This window comes from Prionailurus viverrinus, chromosome A2 (assembly GCF_022837055.1).
Source record: "Prionailurus viverrinus isolate Anna chromosome A2, UM_Priviv_1.0, whole genome shotgun sequence".
Taxonomy (NCBI): domain Eukaryota; kingdom Metazoa; phylum Chordata; class Mammalia; order Carnivora; family Felidae; genus Prionailurus; species Prionailurus viverrinus.
In genome coordinates this window covers 145,217,437-145,231,720 of record NC_062562.1, presented here as the reverse complement: position 1 = coordinate 145,231,720, position 14,284 = coordinate 145,217,437, and the positions used below count along the sequence as shown (strand labels likewise).

General features: G+C 52.9%; 1 protein-coding gene across 1 annotated transcript in view; it reads right to left on the bottom strand.

The window, feature by feature from the left end:
* Positions 1-14,284, bottom strand: part of SND1 (staphylococcal nuclease and tudor domain containing 1) — a 423,778-nt gene that overhangs the window by 13,804 nt on the left and 395,690 nt on the right. The window contains exon 17 of the mRNA XM_047848727.1: positions 2,329-2,517. Coding sequence (XP_047704683.1) covers positions 2,329-2,517 — 189 coding nt within the window. The remainder of the gene's footprint in view (positions 1-2,328; positions 2,518-14,284) is intronic.

Here is a 14,284-nt window from a genome sequence, read left to right as displayed (position 1 = left end):
GGGGGTAACCTGGCATTAGCTTCCTGTAGAGGAAGAGGAGGGCCCAACCAGCATCTTCGTGAGGAGAGAAGTCTGCAGGGCACAGGGAGGAATCAGACCCAGCAGGGAGGCAGCTAAGTTCTCATGGAAGGGAAGCTAGCATTGCCAGGTTCCCTCAGACCCGCTAACAAATGTGCACGCACACAATCACATTCCCCAAAGACTTCTGCATGCTCTTAGTCTCACAAAATCTCTCAGCATTACCTTTCCTTGGTTAGCTCACAGGTACCACCATGATCCCTCAGCCACATGTGCCTGTCTCCGGACAGCTAAGGCAGCCCTCATGGGGTCACAAGTGAGGCAAGGTTGGAGACCCTTGCCTCCATCCTGGGAATACCTCAGATATGCAGCGACTAGCAAATTCTCTCATCCGAGTCCAGCCAACTCTGAGGGGGCTGCAGTGCTACACACACACACACACACACACACACACCCCGCTCCTGGGAACCAACCCCACCAGAAGAGGCAAGGCATACTAGGTTCTGCCACGACCCCCGAAGAGGATGGGATGTGCGGGACAGGGACCCAGCAGGCAGGCAGGCCCTTGCACTGAGTGGCGCACTGCATTTTAATTGGACTGGAACAAAACCACGCAGCCTGTGGAAGTAATTAATCACTGGTAATTACTCCTCAACATCATCATGTGGCAAGAGTGAAATGGTGACCTGGGCTCTTTCAGACAAATCCACTGCGTAGGAAATAGTGGTGCCCAGTACAACACCCAGCAAGGCACCCATTCCTCCACCTCAGGCCAGATTCCCCTCTGTCTTCTCTTGGGTCCCTTTGGGGTCTCTAATCTCAGAGAACAGAGGGTCACTCAGACCCGAAGAGGCTCGTGTGCTGAGTGACTAAGGGAGCAGGGCCTGGGGGCAGAGACGCTTTCAGAATCTGGGCTTTAGAGGCCGGTGCTTGCCACGCTGACCCCCTGCTGCTAATTCTTTGGTGAAGGTTCAGCCCTTTGCACACAAGGCCCCAGCACCACGTCTCAGCCTTTCCCTTCAGTAGGCACAGGACACGGGGCTGGCAGTCTTAAGTTCAGCTCTCACTAACAGGAAAGCCAAGAGGAAGCTCCTTTGCAGTAGGGGCTAAGGTTGCCTGCTTCCCCATCACTCTAGGAAGATGGGGTTTACTGTGAGCAGAATTGGGACAAGGAAGGGTGGAAGTGTCCTCAGAGGCCTCATGGTGGCCTATTCCTCCAAGACATGGACAGTCCCTCTCACCTGTCCCAAGATTTGTGGGTCACCATTCCCTACAGTTCTTCCACTCTCATTAGGGTTGGTCACCTGTCCCAATCCCCAGGGGACGGGAAGAAAAGACAGAGAGATCTAGGCGGGAGTCCCTGGGCCAGTGCCTGAAGGAAGACAGCTGGGAAGGACCCAGTGAGGAGGTGGCTACTCTGGGTTGGAAGAGAATGAGGAGCCTCTGGGCCCTGATGCCCCCTACTCCTTTTGGCAGGTGTCTGGGCCTTGACTTTGGGAGGCGAGTTGCAAGCCAGATGGCTGCCCCATGGGGAAGGAAACGTTTATTCCTGGAACAAATTTATGGCTCAGCACGGCTGTCCCATGAAATCCTCCTCAAGCTCAGAGAAGCCCTGACAAATCGGTGGCCGGCTGATTTATCCCCATTATCAGGGCTGGACTATAAGTCAGTGGCGACAGGCTGAGTCGGGGGGTGCCAAGCCCAGCTCCCACCACCAAACCACTGGGTTCTTTAATCGTCCATTTGTTTCCAAAAGCTGCTTTCCGACCCACCCCCCTTGTCTCTTCAATGCAGTGTCTGCAGAGACTGATGGGCTATAAATCTGCTGTCCTAACAGCTTTATGCATCTCCTGGGGTAGCTTCCAAAATGGGCTTCCCTGCAGGGCGATGCGAAGGAAATTCAGAAGTGGGCTGCGGGTCGCCCAGCTGCTCCGAGGGCAGCAAAGAAGGGTCGGGGCTGGCGAAGGGAGGACTCCCCAGTCTCCTGCTCACAAGGGGCTCTCCCAGGCGCTCCTCCCATGGCTCCAAGGTCACCTTCCGGACAGCGTTCTCCTCCACCAGGTCCACCAGAGGAGGCCTGTGGCTGAGGAAGCCTAAGCTGGCAGCCTCTCCCTCGGTCACGTGTGGCTCCTGACGTGGGGTCTGAGACCAACACCAAGCGGGGTCCCTCGGGGCGGGGGGGGGGGGGGGGATAACCGCTCTGTCTGTTGTGTGGAGGCAGTGGTGTTGGGAGGGGCGGGAAGGCGGGAAGTCTGAGCTCTGGGGTGGCGCCCACCTCCTCCCCGGCCAGGCCCGATTCCACACCCGTACCTTTTCTTTCTTCTGCTTGGCGGCCTCCTCAGCAGACAGCAGGGATTTGTAGTAGGAGCTGCGCTCAGCGGTGAAGTGGACCTTGGAGAGTGAGTGCTCCACCAGCAAGACGGACAGGTTGGCGCCATCGATGTGCAGCCAGCCGATGAAGTTGCCGGCCTTGTCCATGCTCTCCACCTCCACCTCTACCTGGGGAACAGAGAAAGGGGGTGTCAGCCTGCAGGGGGAGGCCCCGGCCAGCTGCCAGGGCGTTCACACCACAGGACGGGAGCGCATCAGGCACAAGAGCAAGAGCTCACTGGAGCTCCTGCACTGCTGACCCTCTTAGAACCCTTCGCTTCAGTTGTGAGTGGGACCTACGCGTTCTAGCCTCTCACACCCCAGAATCATCCTGACAGATACGTCACTGACCAAGCAACTTCAAAACTTCCTTCTTCTCAGATCTTTTGGCAGACAGCTCCTAGGGTAAACTCGGCTCCCCTTAGCTTAAGCAAGGGAGTCTGCGTTAGCCGTGTGCGTGTGAGTGCAGCCTGGGGATCGGGAGTGAGACAAGCAGCAGACATAGCTCCGGGAACATCCCACTCTTCTTTAGCGCCCACCCACCCCCGGCTCTTCTAGGAAGACAGGCAGGCCCCAGGGAAGCAAGACAATCCCTGGGGAGAGGGGTGTACGGCTGAAGGAATTAATGCTTAACAGAGGTGATGAAAATGGCTGGATGAGAGCCAGGCGAGGAGAGGAGGGAAGGGGGCAGGTGGGCAGAAGGATGCGAACAGGAAGTTTACTAACACACGAGGGCATTTGTGGGGTGACCACAGCAGGGGGCTGCTCCTGACAGGGAGCGACTAGAAGGGTGTAGTCACTACCATCAGGCCAGTCTTTGGGGCCTTATGCTGTGGCGGAACCTCAGAACCCTCAGGGATCCCTGCAGGGCTCGGGGGCATCTGAGCCTCCTCCACTGAGGGCCTCTCCAAGACCCCAAACCCCAATACTGACTCTGCTCCTCCAAGAGGGTGGCCTTGATGCCTTGGCCCTTGTGGTAGCTGATCTGCTTCCACCTCATGAAGGCAATGGCCCAGGGTGAATTTCTTCTTTGATTCTCTCCCAACCTCCTCCTTTCTCTGCTAAAAGGGGCTTGTAAAAGTCTTTGCTGCCAAATATGAAAACTTGTATTAATTTAAACAGCTTCAAGCTCGATTAAGCAATAAAATGAATGTCTAAATACCTGGGAATTCTTTGAAGCCTGGGCTGGAGCCAGCAGCAGCAGCCCAGGGCAGAGGGTTAGAGAGGAGAGCGGAGGGAAGGAGAGGGAAGAGAGCAGGGAGAGATGTGGGGGACATGGCACCCTGTAAGTAGACAGAGGTGACTTGGGCATGCAGACAGAAGGCAATGGGGAGAAGAAGGGGTAGGACCAGGAAGGCAGGACCCTGGCTTTTCCCTTTTCTTGAACACCCTCTTCCTACTTAAGGCTTACGGTTAACCCTTCAAGTGGAAATGCAAGTTCATCGATGCCTGAGGTTGGGGTCTGGCCCAGAAGCAGATATGAAGACTTTATTAGAGCTAGGAAAAAAAAAAAAAAAGATACTATATAGATCCATTCCAAGCTGACTCTGTAGGTGGGTAGGTAGGTCCCCTATTCCTGGACCTCTGGTCTTTTACCATGTTAGTAGCCAAGTGTCGTTGGCTGAGGACAGCTGCCCTGCTTGAGCACACGACCTCTTTCCAGTTCTGAGAAGCCTGCGGTGGGCCAGTGTGGTGGTGACAAGAAGCTTGATGCTCCCTGGCATAATTCCTCTTGGCACCCGATTGCTAGAATGGAGGCAAGAACCCCAGAGACGGGTTGATGAAATACCCAGGCAGGTACAATCCTTCTCATCCTATAAGGTACCCACACTTAGACCTCACTCCACATAGCAAACCCCAAATTCACACCTCACCTCTGATGCTGCAAACCAGACGATGGCCTCTCAAGGGCTCACACTAGCAACAGACAGTGACTGGGAGCCACTCCTGGGGTCAACACTACCAACCCTGTTGGCTGACTTCACACTAACCAGCCTCTCCCCGCCTGCAATCAATATGCTAACTTGGGCTTGACAAGTCCCTGGGCCCAGCCAGGCACAGAGGAAAGAAATCTCTAGCCTTGGGCACTGTCCTCTCACCGAATCCATCTTGGGTTACAGAGGGAGATAAAACTGTAGCCTGTGGGTCTCTGCTTCCCCTTTCATTATGGCTGCTGCAACCAAGGTAATTTCTCCATCAAAGGCATTCAGGGGCAGGTGGGCTGGGCTCAGTGGAGGGATGGGGCTACTCCCAAGTATCTTGACTTGTGACCTCTCTAGCCAAGCCCTGTGCCCTACCTATCCTTCTGGGCACAAAGAATTCAATCGGAAGACCAAAGTCTTAACCCTTCTCTAGTCCTGGGAGAGTTCCACGGGGAGCAAGCACAGGGTTAAGCATGGTGGTCCTAGGTTGGTATAAGTGTTCACTGTTCATGTTTCTCTCAGATCGATTGCCAGGAATTTGTAGCCTGACTATAACATTTCATGGACCAATGTCTGTATATGCTCTATTTTCCCGATCAACTTTAAGACCCAGGTTTTTGATACTTTCTCTTAGTTAAAAAGTACATATAAACCACACATACATATGGAGATATACAGATACAGCTGATTCTCAGTGTTTGTGGTACTTATGTTCTATAAAGGCACCATGAACACTGAATTAGTGAATCCTGAACCATTGCTCCCAGGGGAAACACAGGATTAGATTCCTGCAGGACTCTCATCACATTTTTATCAACTTTCCAATACATAACCTTCTTCTGTGCATGTTTCTGTTTAAAGACACCTTATTTAATATATACTGATGATTCATTAACATTGAAACCACAGCCAATAGCACTATCACTCATGCCTGAATAAAGCTTATCTAACACATGTATTTTCTCCTTAAGGCATATCACAGTCTTCTTGCACTTAGGAACACTAGACAGCACTTCAGCACTCTGCTTGGAGGCCATTTTAAACTACAAAATCACCAAGAGAAAGCATACACACAAAAAGGAAAAATGCAGGACCACTTGTGTGTGGTGTGACAGGTGAATAAGAAGGCTGTGCAGCACCTTTTTCAGCCTCAGGTGGGAGATGTGCTCACCAGCAGACTTGAAATTTTCACTACAGTGCACATCCACAAATGATCAAAAAAGTCCCATGGGGCACCTGGGTGGCTCAGTCGGTTGAGCATCCGACTTTGGCTCAGGTAATGATCTCACAGTTCGTGAGTTCAAGCCCCACGTCGGGCTCTGTGCTGACAGCTCGGAGCCTGCAGCCTGCTTCAGATTCTGTCTCCCTCTTTCTCTGCCCCTCCCCCACTTGCGCTCTGTTTCTCTCTCAAAAATAAATAAAACATTAAAAAATTAAAAAAAAAAAGTCCCACGAGCACTGATTTTGGGTTACAAGTAAATTTTAGCAAGTGAATTTGCAAAAATGGAATCACACAGAATGAGGATTGACTACCTAGAGGTATACGGAGAACTATTTCCTACAAGTTTGTTTCAAACTGAAGACAGGAGTTAGGGGAGGCTCACTCATGTCAAATACACAGGAAGCCCCTTCCGGTTTCTTTCTGGCTATTATAATCAAGTGTTGTGTAAACCGGAAAGTGCTATACAATATTGCTACTTGTCTCTTCAGCATCTTGTGGAGTGTTTCAGGGAGAGATTTGGACTCAACAGCTTCCCTTGGGAGGCCTCCTACAATGGCCATGTGACATCAGGAGTTCAAGACTTGGGTGATGACCGGGGGCTGCCGGAGTGTTTCATTTGTGCGTGGGCATTTGGTGTGGACACACGTGAGCTGATCCGGCCTTTAGGGTACCACAGAGTACGTGTCCACATGGACACAGGCGGTGTCAGCAGGGAACAGATGGAGGCTCTTCTCTTCATTCCCCTCTTCAATGCTCATATTGAAGCTAAGGCCTAGGAAAACAGAGCTGAGGGGAGGAGGCCTCCTGAGAGATCATGAGGGGGGCCATGGCATCCCACTGAGGAAGCAGTTGGGCGAGAACGAGGAAGAGGGCGGACGAGACGCCTGAGGTCGGACCTGCTCCTCAGGCGCCGAAGGACACCGTGCTGCTGCCTCACTGGGCACCCCGGCTGGTCTGGCCATCTGCCAGCATCTCTTGCCCCGTGCTCTTGAGGCAGACAGAGCGGGTGCGGATCTTTGGTCCGAACTAGGCCCTGTGAGCTGAGCTCTTCCAGCTTCAGTACCGCCTTCCTGTGAAGGCTTCCCGAACCCATCCCCAAGTGAACCACTCTGTGGACACCTATAGGCTCACCCACCCTTTGGCATTTAGAGGGCAGTGTACAGCACAGAGGTCAAGAGCGCAGCCTGTGGAGCTAGACTGCCTCAGTTCAAATCTACCTCCCACCTACGTGACCTTTGGCAAGTCACTTAACCTTCTGTGTCCTTGTTTTTTTTTAACGTTTACTTATTTACTTATTTATTTATTTATTTATTTAATTATTTTTGAGACAGAGAGAGACAGAGCATGAACGGGGGAGGGTCAGAGAGAGGGAGACACAGAATCTGAAACAGGCTCCAGGCTCCGAGCTGTCAGCACAGAGCCCGACGCGGGGCTCGAACTCACGGACCGCGAGATCATGACCTGAGCCGAAGTCGGCCGCTTAACCGACTGAGCCACCCAGGCGCCCCTGTGCCCTTGTTTACTATAAAACTGGCATTGCAATATTCCCTATCTCAAAGGATTTGTTATGATTAAATGAGCTAATACATACACTAAGCATGTAGAAGATTACTGGACACATAAGTGCTTCATCATCAGCAGCAGCAGCATCAACTTTTTACTTCATAGTAGGGCCAGTTATTTTATTTCCAAATATCTTTATTCTTCAACTAGGTTGTTTGCTCCAAGGGGGACCAAAGCTTTTTCTCCACCCCGCGTCTTCCCCGGAGCTGGGTGTACTGACCGGGCAATGAGATGGCAGGAAGAGCATGGATCATGGAGTCAGACAGACTTGGGCTCAAATCCTAGCTCTGGCTGGGGATTTTTGGGAAGTCCCACAAACTCTCCTCTCCTAGCCAGTTTTCTTGTCCGTAAAAAGAGAAGCGGGTCCTATGTATTCAAGGAAGTAACATAAAACTGCTTCCTCTTCCCTTCAGCTAATACGGGCCAGCAGCAGCCCTCCTCGGGCTGAGCTCCATCCCCTTAGCTTTCCCTCCATCTAGAAGGTTTGGGTTTCTTACACCCAGGGGGCCTCATGCAAAATACAGAGTGGAGGGAAGGCAAGTGTGGGATGATGGGAAGAGCTAATGTGTGATTGTCCTCACACCCAGCTGAATAACCAGGTGCTGTTCTGCTCAGTCGAGGGGGGGGGTGGGGGGCGTCTCTCTCTGCCACAGGGCCAAGGGGAGGGGACACGGCCCGGCCAGCCGCACCCAGCGGGAGAGCAGCTGGACACACTGGACTCGGCCTGTCCGTGGGCTGGGGCAGCCGGCAGGCCCGCTGCCTCACAGTGGGACACGTTCTCCTGCTCCCAAGCACATTAATGTGCCACTAATGAAATTGTTCTGGCTTATTTACCAAATTAATACAAACGGCACAGGCTGTTAATTTGCATGTCTCCTAATTACTGAGGAAGAGCTCCCGTGCCCAGGCAGCACACACACCTCAGTGCCCACCCAGCCGGGCTGTGGTCTCACCCTTCCTAGCTGCAGGTGCGTGAGGAAGGGGAGAAGGGGAAGGAGGAAAGGGGAGAACTGGAGCGGCTCTGGCTCGCTCTCCGTGGCTGAGAACAAGTGAGGAGAGAAGCTGTGGTGGCCATGAATTTGTTTCATTGCCTATATTCTTTCCTTAGTGGCTGGAGTGCCTTGGCCTCCAGAAATATACTCGGTCCCTGTCCTGCTCCCCTCTTCCACACTGCCTCTCCTTTCCCTTGTTTGGATTCTGTCCAGCTTCTTAGGAACTACTCCATCAGGCAGGCAGTGGGGTCTGAGTCATCTTTCTCTCTAGGCAGTGTGGCATATTCTGGGCCTGGGGTGCAGTGCAGGGTTAGAACAGTGCACGGGGTCACAGGAAGGGAAGTGAAAGCCACGCAGGGGCTGAGGGTCTTATGGATACTACTCCTCTTTCTCAACTTGTCCTGCTCCTTCCCAGCCACTAAGCCTTCAGATTCTGAAACCTTATGTAAAGTATATGTGTATGGGGGGGGGGGGAGGGAGGGAGAGAGGGAGAGAGGGAGAGGGAGAGAGGGAGAGGGAGAGAGGGAGAGGGAGAGAGGGAGAGGGAGAGAGGGAGAGGGAGAGAGAGAGAGAGAGAGATTGGTCACTTCAGAGCTCACCATAAGACCACAGAGGAAATTCTGACTGCCCTGGGGGTTCATGTAGCTGTCCTACCTCTCCTGCTTCAGGAACCATATTGGATGACTAGTGGTTCCAAGTCTGGGGCAAGGCTGAAAAGACACAGGTCCTCCTGCAGCCTCCTTTGGGTCTTGGTGAAGTTTGGGCCAGGGGAGGGAGAAGGCACTGGAGGCTGCCTCCACTGAAAGGCAAACTTGAACAAGGCAGCTAGGGGCGCTCGGGGCAAAGAAACTCTGAAGTGTTGAGCAGAGGAGGAGACACAGCAGGGGGCTGCGCGCTCCACTGGTGACTCAGGGCAGCCAAAGGAGGTACAGCACAGAGGCGACTGGCAATGGGGGAGGGCAGCGAGATCCCATACTTATGTACCCACCTTCCTTTTTTGTGTGTCAAGAGGATGGAGAAAAGGTACGATCTCCCCAAGTGTGCCAGCCCCGCCTCTAGGCACAGTGCCTGAGCACGGGAGAGGACTGTTCTTTAGACAGCCTCTTCGGTTGGGAGGCTGCGGAATGCCTGGAAAATAGTGAGGGGATGCTCTCTCCTCCAGGGGAGGTGGGCCGCCTCCGGCAGGACAGGTGAAGCCAGGTAGACAAGAGCAGCGGCACAGGACACCCCTGCCCTGGGGTCCTTGGAAATGAAGACTTCCCGCACAGGTGACGGCGATGGAGGTTATACAGGCTGCGAGTTCCTCTAGAAGGCAGAGAGCAGACTGCTCAGGGCTGCCTCTGGGGAGGTGACATCAGGGGCCTTAATGACAAGCAGAAGCCTCTATCCTTCCCACATGCTGTCTGGCCACAGGCCTGCTTTCAACACCCCCAAAGCCACCAGCAACAAGTATGGGAAAAAGCCTGAAACTAGGAACACGGCAGGAAGGAAGATCGGATGACAAGGCACCGAGGAACAAAGAAAAGGCACTGGACTGACTGGAACTGTGATCTGGGCCGGGGGGGGGGGGGGGGGGGCGCGGGTCACGTCCCCTCCAGGCTCAGTCTCCTCACACACAAATGAGAGCAGAACCAAGGTTTTAGGGTGCTCTCAGCTGTGAACTAGCTGAGGGGACAGTCGGGGCTGGGTGGTGGCACTGGTGGTGTACCAGTACGACTGGGGGCTGAGGAGACAGAAGGGCAAGCAGAGAAGCCCCCTGCGAACCCTTGGGCCCCGCAGGAAAACTTGCAGAGAGGCACAAAGGGCACTCCAGCCTCTTCCGAACCCACGCCTCCCACCACTTTTCTGCCAGAATGTGAGCAGTGATCCAGAGCAACCAGACTGCACCGGAGACTCCTTGCCTGTTACACAGAGGTAGCCGCATCGCCGCAGAGCTGGTTTTCCACCATCACTGATGCTGCATGAAGGCTGTCACGTGCTGCCACAGCTAGAGCTGTGAACTTGAAGAGACACCTCACCTTAATATAGTAGCAGCTTAACACAGCCAACGTGTGCCCGCCACTCACAGGCACGCGCAGACACAGCAACGTCTCTCAGAGACGACGAACATTACCACACTGCAATTAATAATGTAACGCTCTGGGAGCTGGAGAGGCAGTGCCCATGAAATGCCTCCTGGGTCTCATTACCGGCAGCTGCCGGCAGGGAGTGGGCAGAGGAGAGGCAGGCAGCAGTACAAATCTCCCCTGTGCTGGAGAAGCAGCGCTCTGGTCCCCATCAGCGCCCCTGCTCCTAACCCCGCGGCACCTCCAGATCAGATGACTCTTTCAAGTCCAACCCACAGTGCCAACTGTTCTCCAGAAAACCTCCCTCGGACATCCATGTGCTGGCCCAAGCCAAAGCCCTAGGAATGCCTGGAAATCAGGCCCGAGTCGGCACGGTGGCCGGAGGGGTCAAGAAGCTCCTGGAAATTGATGGAAGGCCCGAGCACAGAACAAGATGGCTCAGCTAGAAGTTCAGGGCTTCTTCCTCTCCCAGAATACCTCAGGGATGAGGGGTGGGATGAGTAGGGGTGGGGGCGGGGGCGGGGCAGCTCCTGGTCCTGCCTGAGGCAGAGAGGCGGCAGCCAAAGTGATCAGCATCGTCGGAGTCTGCCGGGAAATGCAAACCTGCTGACTCCAGGCCTTTGCAGGCGGTAACACAGTTTATAAACTGACGCAATCTGTTCCTTTGGTGCAGACAATGAGGAAAGTAGATTGTTCATCTTCTCAGGAAAACCCGGGGCTAAAGGCTGGAAGGAGATTTAACTCTCTCTTCTCTGAGATTCATGCAGGAATGACCCTGAATCAGGAAGCCCTCATTCTGCACCCCTGTCCAGGGCACCCCTGGTGGCACCCTTTCCCGCAGGTTTCCTGAGACCGAGCCAAGCTTTGGAATTCCTTCAGACCGTGGGGCACACCGAATGGCCCAGCTCCTCTCATCCTCCTTGGCTGACATGGAGAAGAGCAGCGCCAGCCCAGAAGAGCAGCGAAGACAAGACTGCTGTTCATCAGGTGCCCCCACGCAGTTCTTCATCCCAAACCTTGGCGTGGGCCACGGAGGCGGCCACGGTGGCGTTTTCCAAAGCCCAGCCAGAGTACCTCAGGCTGTACCTGAGCCCTGTGGGGACCGAGCTAGCGGCGAGAGGAAGGCTGGCCTCTTGTCAGGGCATATCAGTGTATGTCTGACACGGAATAACTACATGTGGCTATCAAATGTCTGACCTGGTCTGAAAGTAATCGAATATTGTTCAATCAGGTCGAGTTAAAATGCCAGTTCCCCCTTTATGAGGACCTGTGTGTCCCCCTGATCCCGAGGCCCACTCTGGACAGGCACACTCTGCTTTGCTGACTCCAGCTCTCCGGCTTCTTTACCTGAACTGCTGTGGGTTTCTATGGGGACCCGCATCTTGCTGTCAAAAAGGTCCTATGTTGTCATTCATAATTACTTCTTTCCTTCCCACCCCAGAGAAAAAGAAACCTAACTCTAGATCACACCCTCTTTGGCTTCCTCGGGCACCTACCAGTTACCTCTCACATACTGTCACCATTCCAATCCCCTCTCCCATCCACCTCTCTGCCTATGAATATCTTGCCCATCCGAGAAAACCTTGCCTTGACCTCCTATCCCACCCGGTCGACCTATTTCTCCTTACCCAGAGTATTTCCTGAACTCTCTTTTTCTTCCCCATCCATTGCGATGGTTCACCGCTATCAATACTGCAATGGAACTGCGACTTCTAAGTCACTCAAGACCTCTCAACTGTAATTTTAACAATTCCTTCTCACATGTCATCGATTTTGACCTTTTGAATGATCTAACCAAGCTAAGAAGCCCTCTTCCACTTTAAACTTTTTTTTTTTTTTTTTTAGGCCTCTGTGATTCTCAATCGTGGCTTCTTCTCCCTGCTCTCAGTTTCAATCGTGAATTCTTTCCCAACAACATGCCCCTTGAATACGGATATTTACCAGGGGGCCACTTTAAGCTGTACAGCCCCCACTTTTCACTGCTCTCGGAGTTACAGGACACCATGACTTTTATTTCCAGTCCGGACCTCTCTTCAGAATTCAACTCCAACCTGACAAATTTCAAATGTAACGAGTCTAATTCTGAATCTACTATCGTCACTATAAAACCTGTGCCTCCACCTGCATTTCTTATCCCAGTCAGCAGCACGAGAAGCTCGGGAGTCATCCTCGGCTCCCTTATATATTCACACTCAATCTCCAGATCACACTGATTCTACTTCATAAATGTCGCTTGAATTCTTCCTCTCTTCTTTATCCTCACTGCCACTCCTTGAGTTCAGGTCCTACCTTTGGGGGACAGTCCCCTTCACTGGTATCCCTGCCACCAGTGTCCCTAATGGCCCCTCCACAATGCTGCAATGAGGCTTATCACGGGCAGTGCAGCACGATGGTCGGAGACAGGCTGGGGAGCCAGACCACCTGGAGTCAAGCCTTGCTCAACTACTTACTAGCTGTGGGACCCTAAGTGGTCAAATGGGCATAATAATGGTGCCTACTTCAATGATTTTTACTAAAGAATAAATAAACCGATTCTAGTTAAATACTCGGGAAGAGTTTGGTAGATAGTAAGCACACAGTTACTGTGCGTTTGGGTTACTTAACCACAAAATCCAAACCTGATCCCTTCTGCTGCCATTGAGACCCTTCCCTGCTCTCTGCTGAAGTCCAAATTCCTCAGCACAGCAGAGTATAAGCTTCTTACCACTGGGTGCTTACCGGTCTCACCTTCCACCATTTTGGCCCTCATTACTTTGCTCTGGTCATGCCGAACCAACGCCAGCTCCACACACATGATGCATCGTTTCAGGCCTCTGTACACACTCCTCCCCGTGGCTAGAACGCTCCTCCTATTACTGCACCTGTGAACTCCTACCCAGCCCATGAAGATTCTGCACTGATGGGATTTCACTCAAACTATTACATTATTTACTTAGTAATGCTTTCCCCCACATACCACTACTAATTACAGTATCATAATGGGCACTTATTAATGTCTTGTTACTGGCACACGGGAGGCATTCAGTGAGCAGATGATGAAAGGTAAGAGGTCTTAGCTTCTCCAGATTACTGGCAGTCAACTTGGAGAAGGAAAGTTCCTGGGACAGAAAACTGTCTTTGGGGAAATCCAGTGGCGCTGAACAAATTGGGAGAAGGCCTGTTTCGAGAACCTCTCTAAGGTGACAGGGATGTTCCCACAGATGCCCCTGTCAGAGCAGGTCTGCTCATAGGAGCCCGGAGGGGCAGAAACTGGCTTTTGGTCAGTGCAGCCAGCACTGATGACTCAGAGGCTCCCAGACGTCACGAGCAGAAGGGGCTGTTTCGCACTTGGCTTTGCCTGTACTGAATATAACTGGAGCGAGGATGGATTCCTCTATTTATCCAGGCATGAACACAGGCGGCAGCTGTGTATGCCTCCCTCTGGTCTCCTACACATCCACCACTCCTGGCCACCATCCCTCAGCAAGGAAGGGGTGAAGAGCAAAAGCAGACACGAGACAGCCAGAGGAAGAGCTAAGAGGACAGGACAGGACCCCAGACCTTGTCTGCTAAGTCCTCCAAGCCAGGGGGTAGGTGTCCCAGTTAGGACTCAGTCGCCTGAGGGAACATCTGAGCACAGGGCTGAGAAAGCCTCAAGCTACAAGTCACTTGCCAGTGTGGGCAGGTCTCAGGTCCTTCTAGGAGAACAGGGAAACCTTTGGGGAAAGGCCACTGCTGTTGGGTTTAAGGGAATCTGGAGCTCGGACAAGCTCAGTCACTTCAGAGTTCTCAGAACTGGGCTGTGGCCACGGGGGCCACTAAAATGCTGTCAGGTTGTGGCAGGGATGTCCTATGCTAGGGGAAAGGGGATGTGGAGCTCATTCTCCTTCATTATCACCTGGTCTCTTGGAATAGGTACATGGACACCAATCCCTCTTGCAGGCCAGAGAAAGGCACAAGAGAAAAGAATTTGGAACAGATAAAAATCTTACACTTGCAGCTAGGAGCCAGGCAATTTATTTCCCCCTGCCCCTGTGTTCATCCGTATTCTTCCTTAAAATCCAGCTGCCTTCACATGCCAGCAGGAAGCTGGCCCTGGGCCTGCTGTCCTCGGCAGGCACCCCTTTCCGATTCACAGGAAGGCAAAGCGGT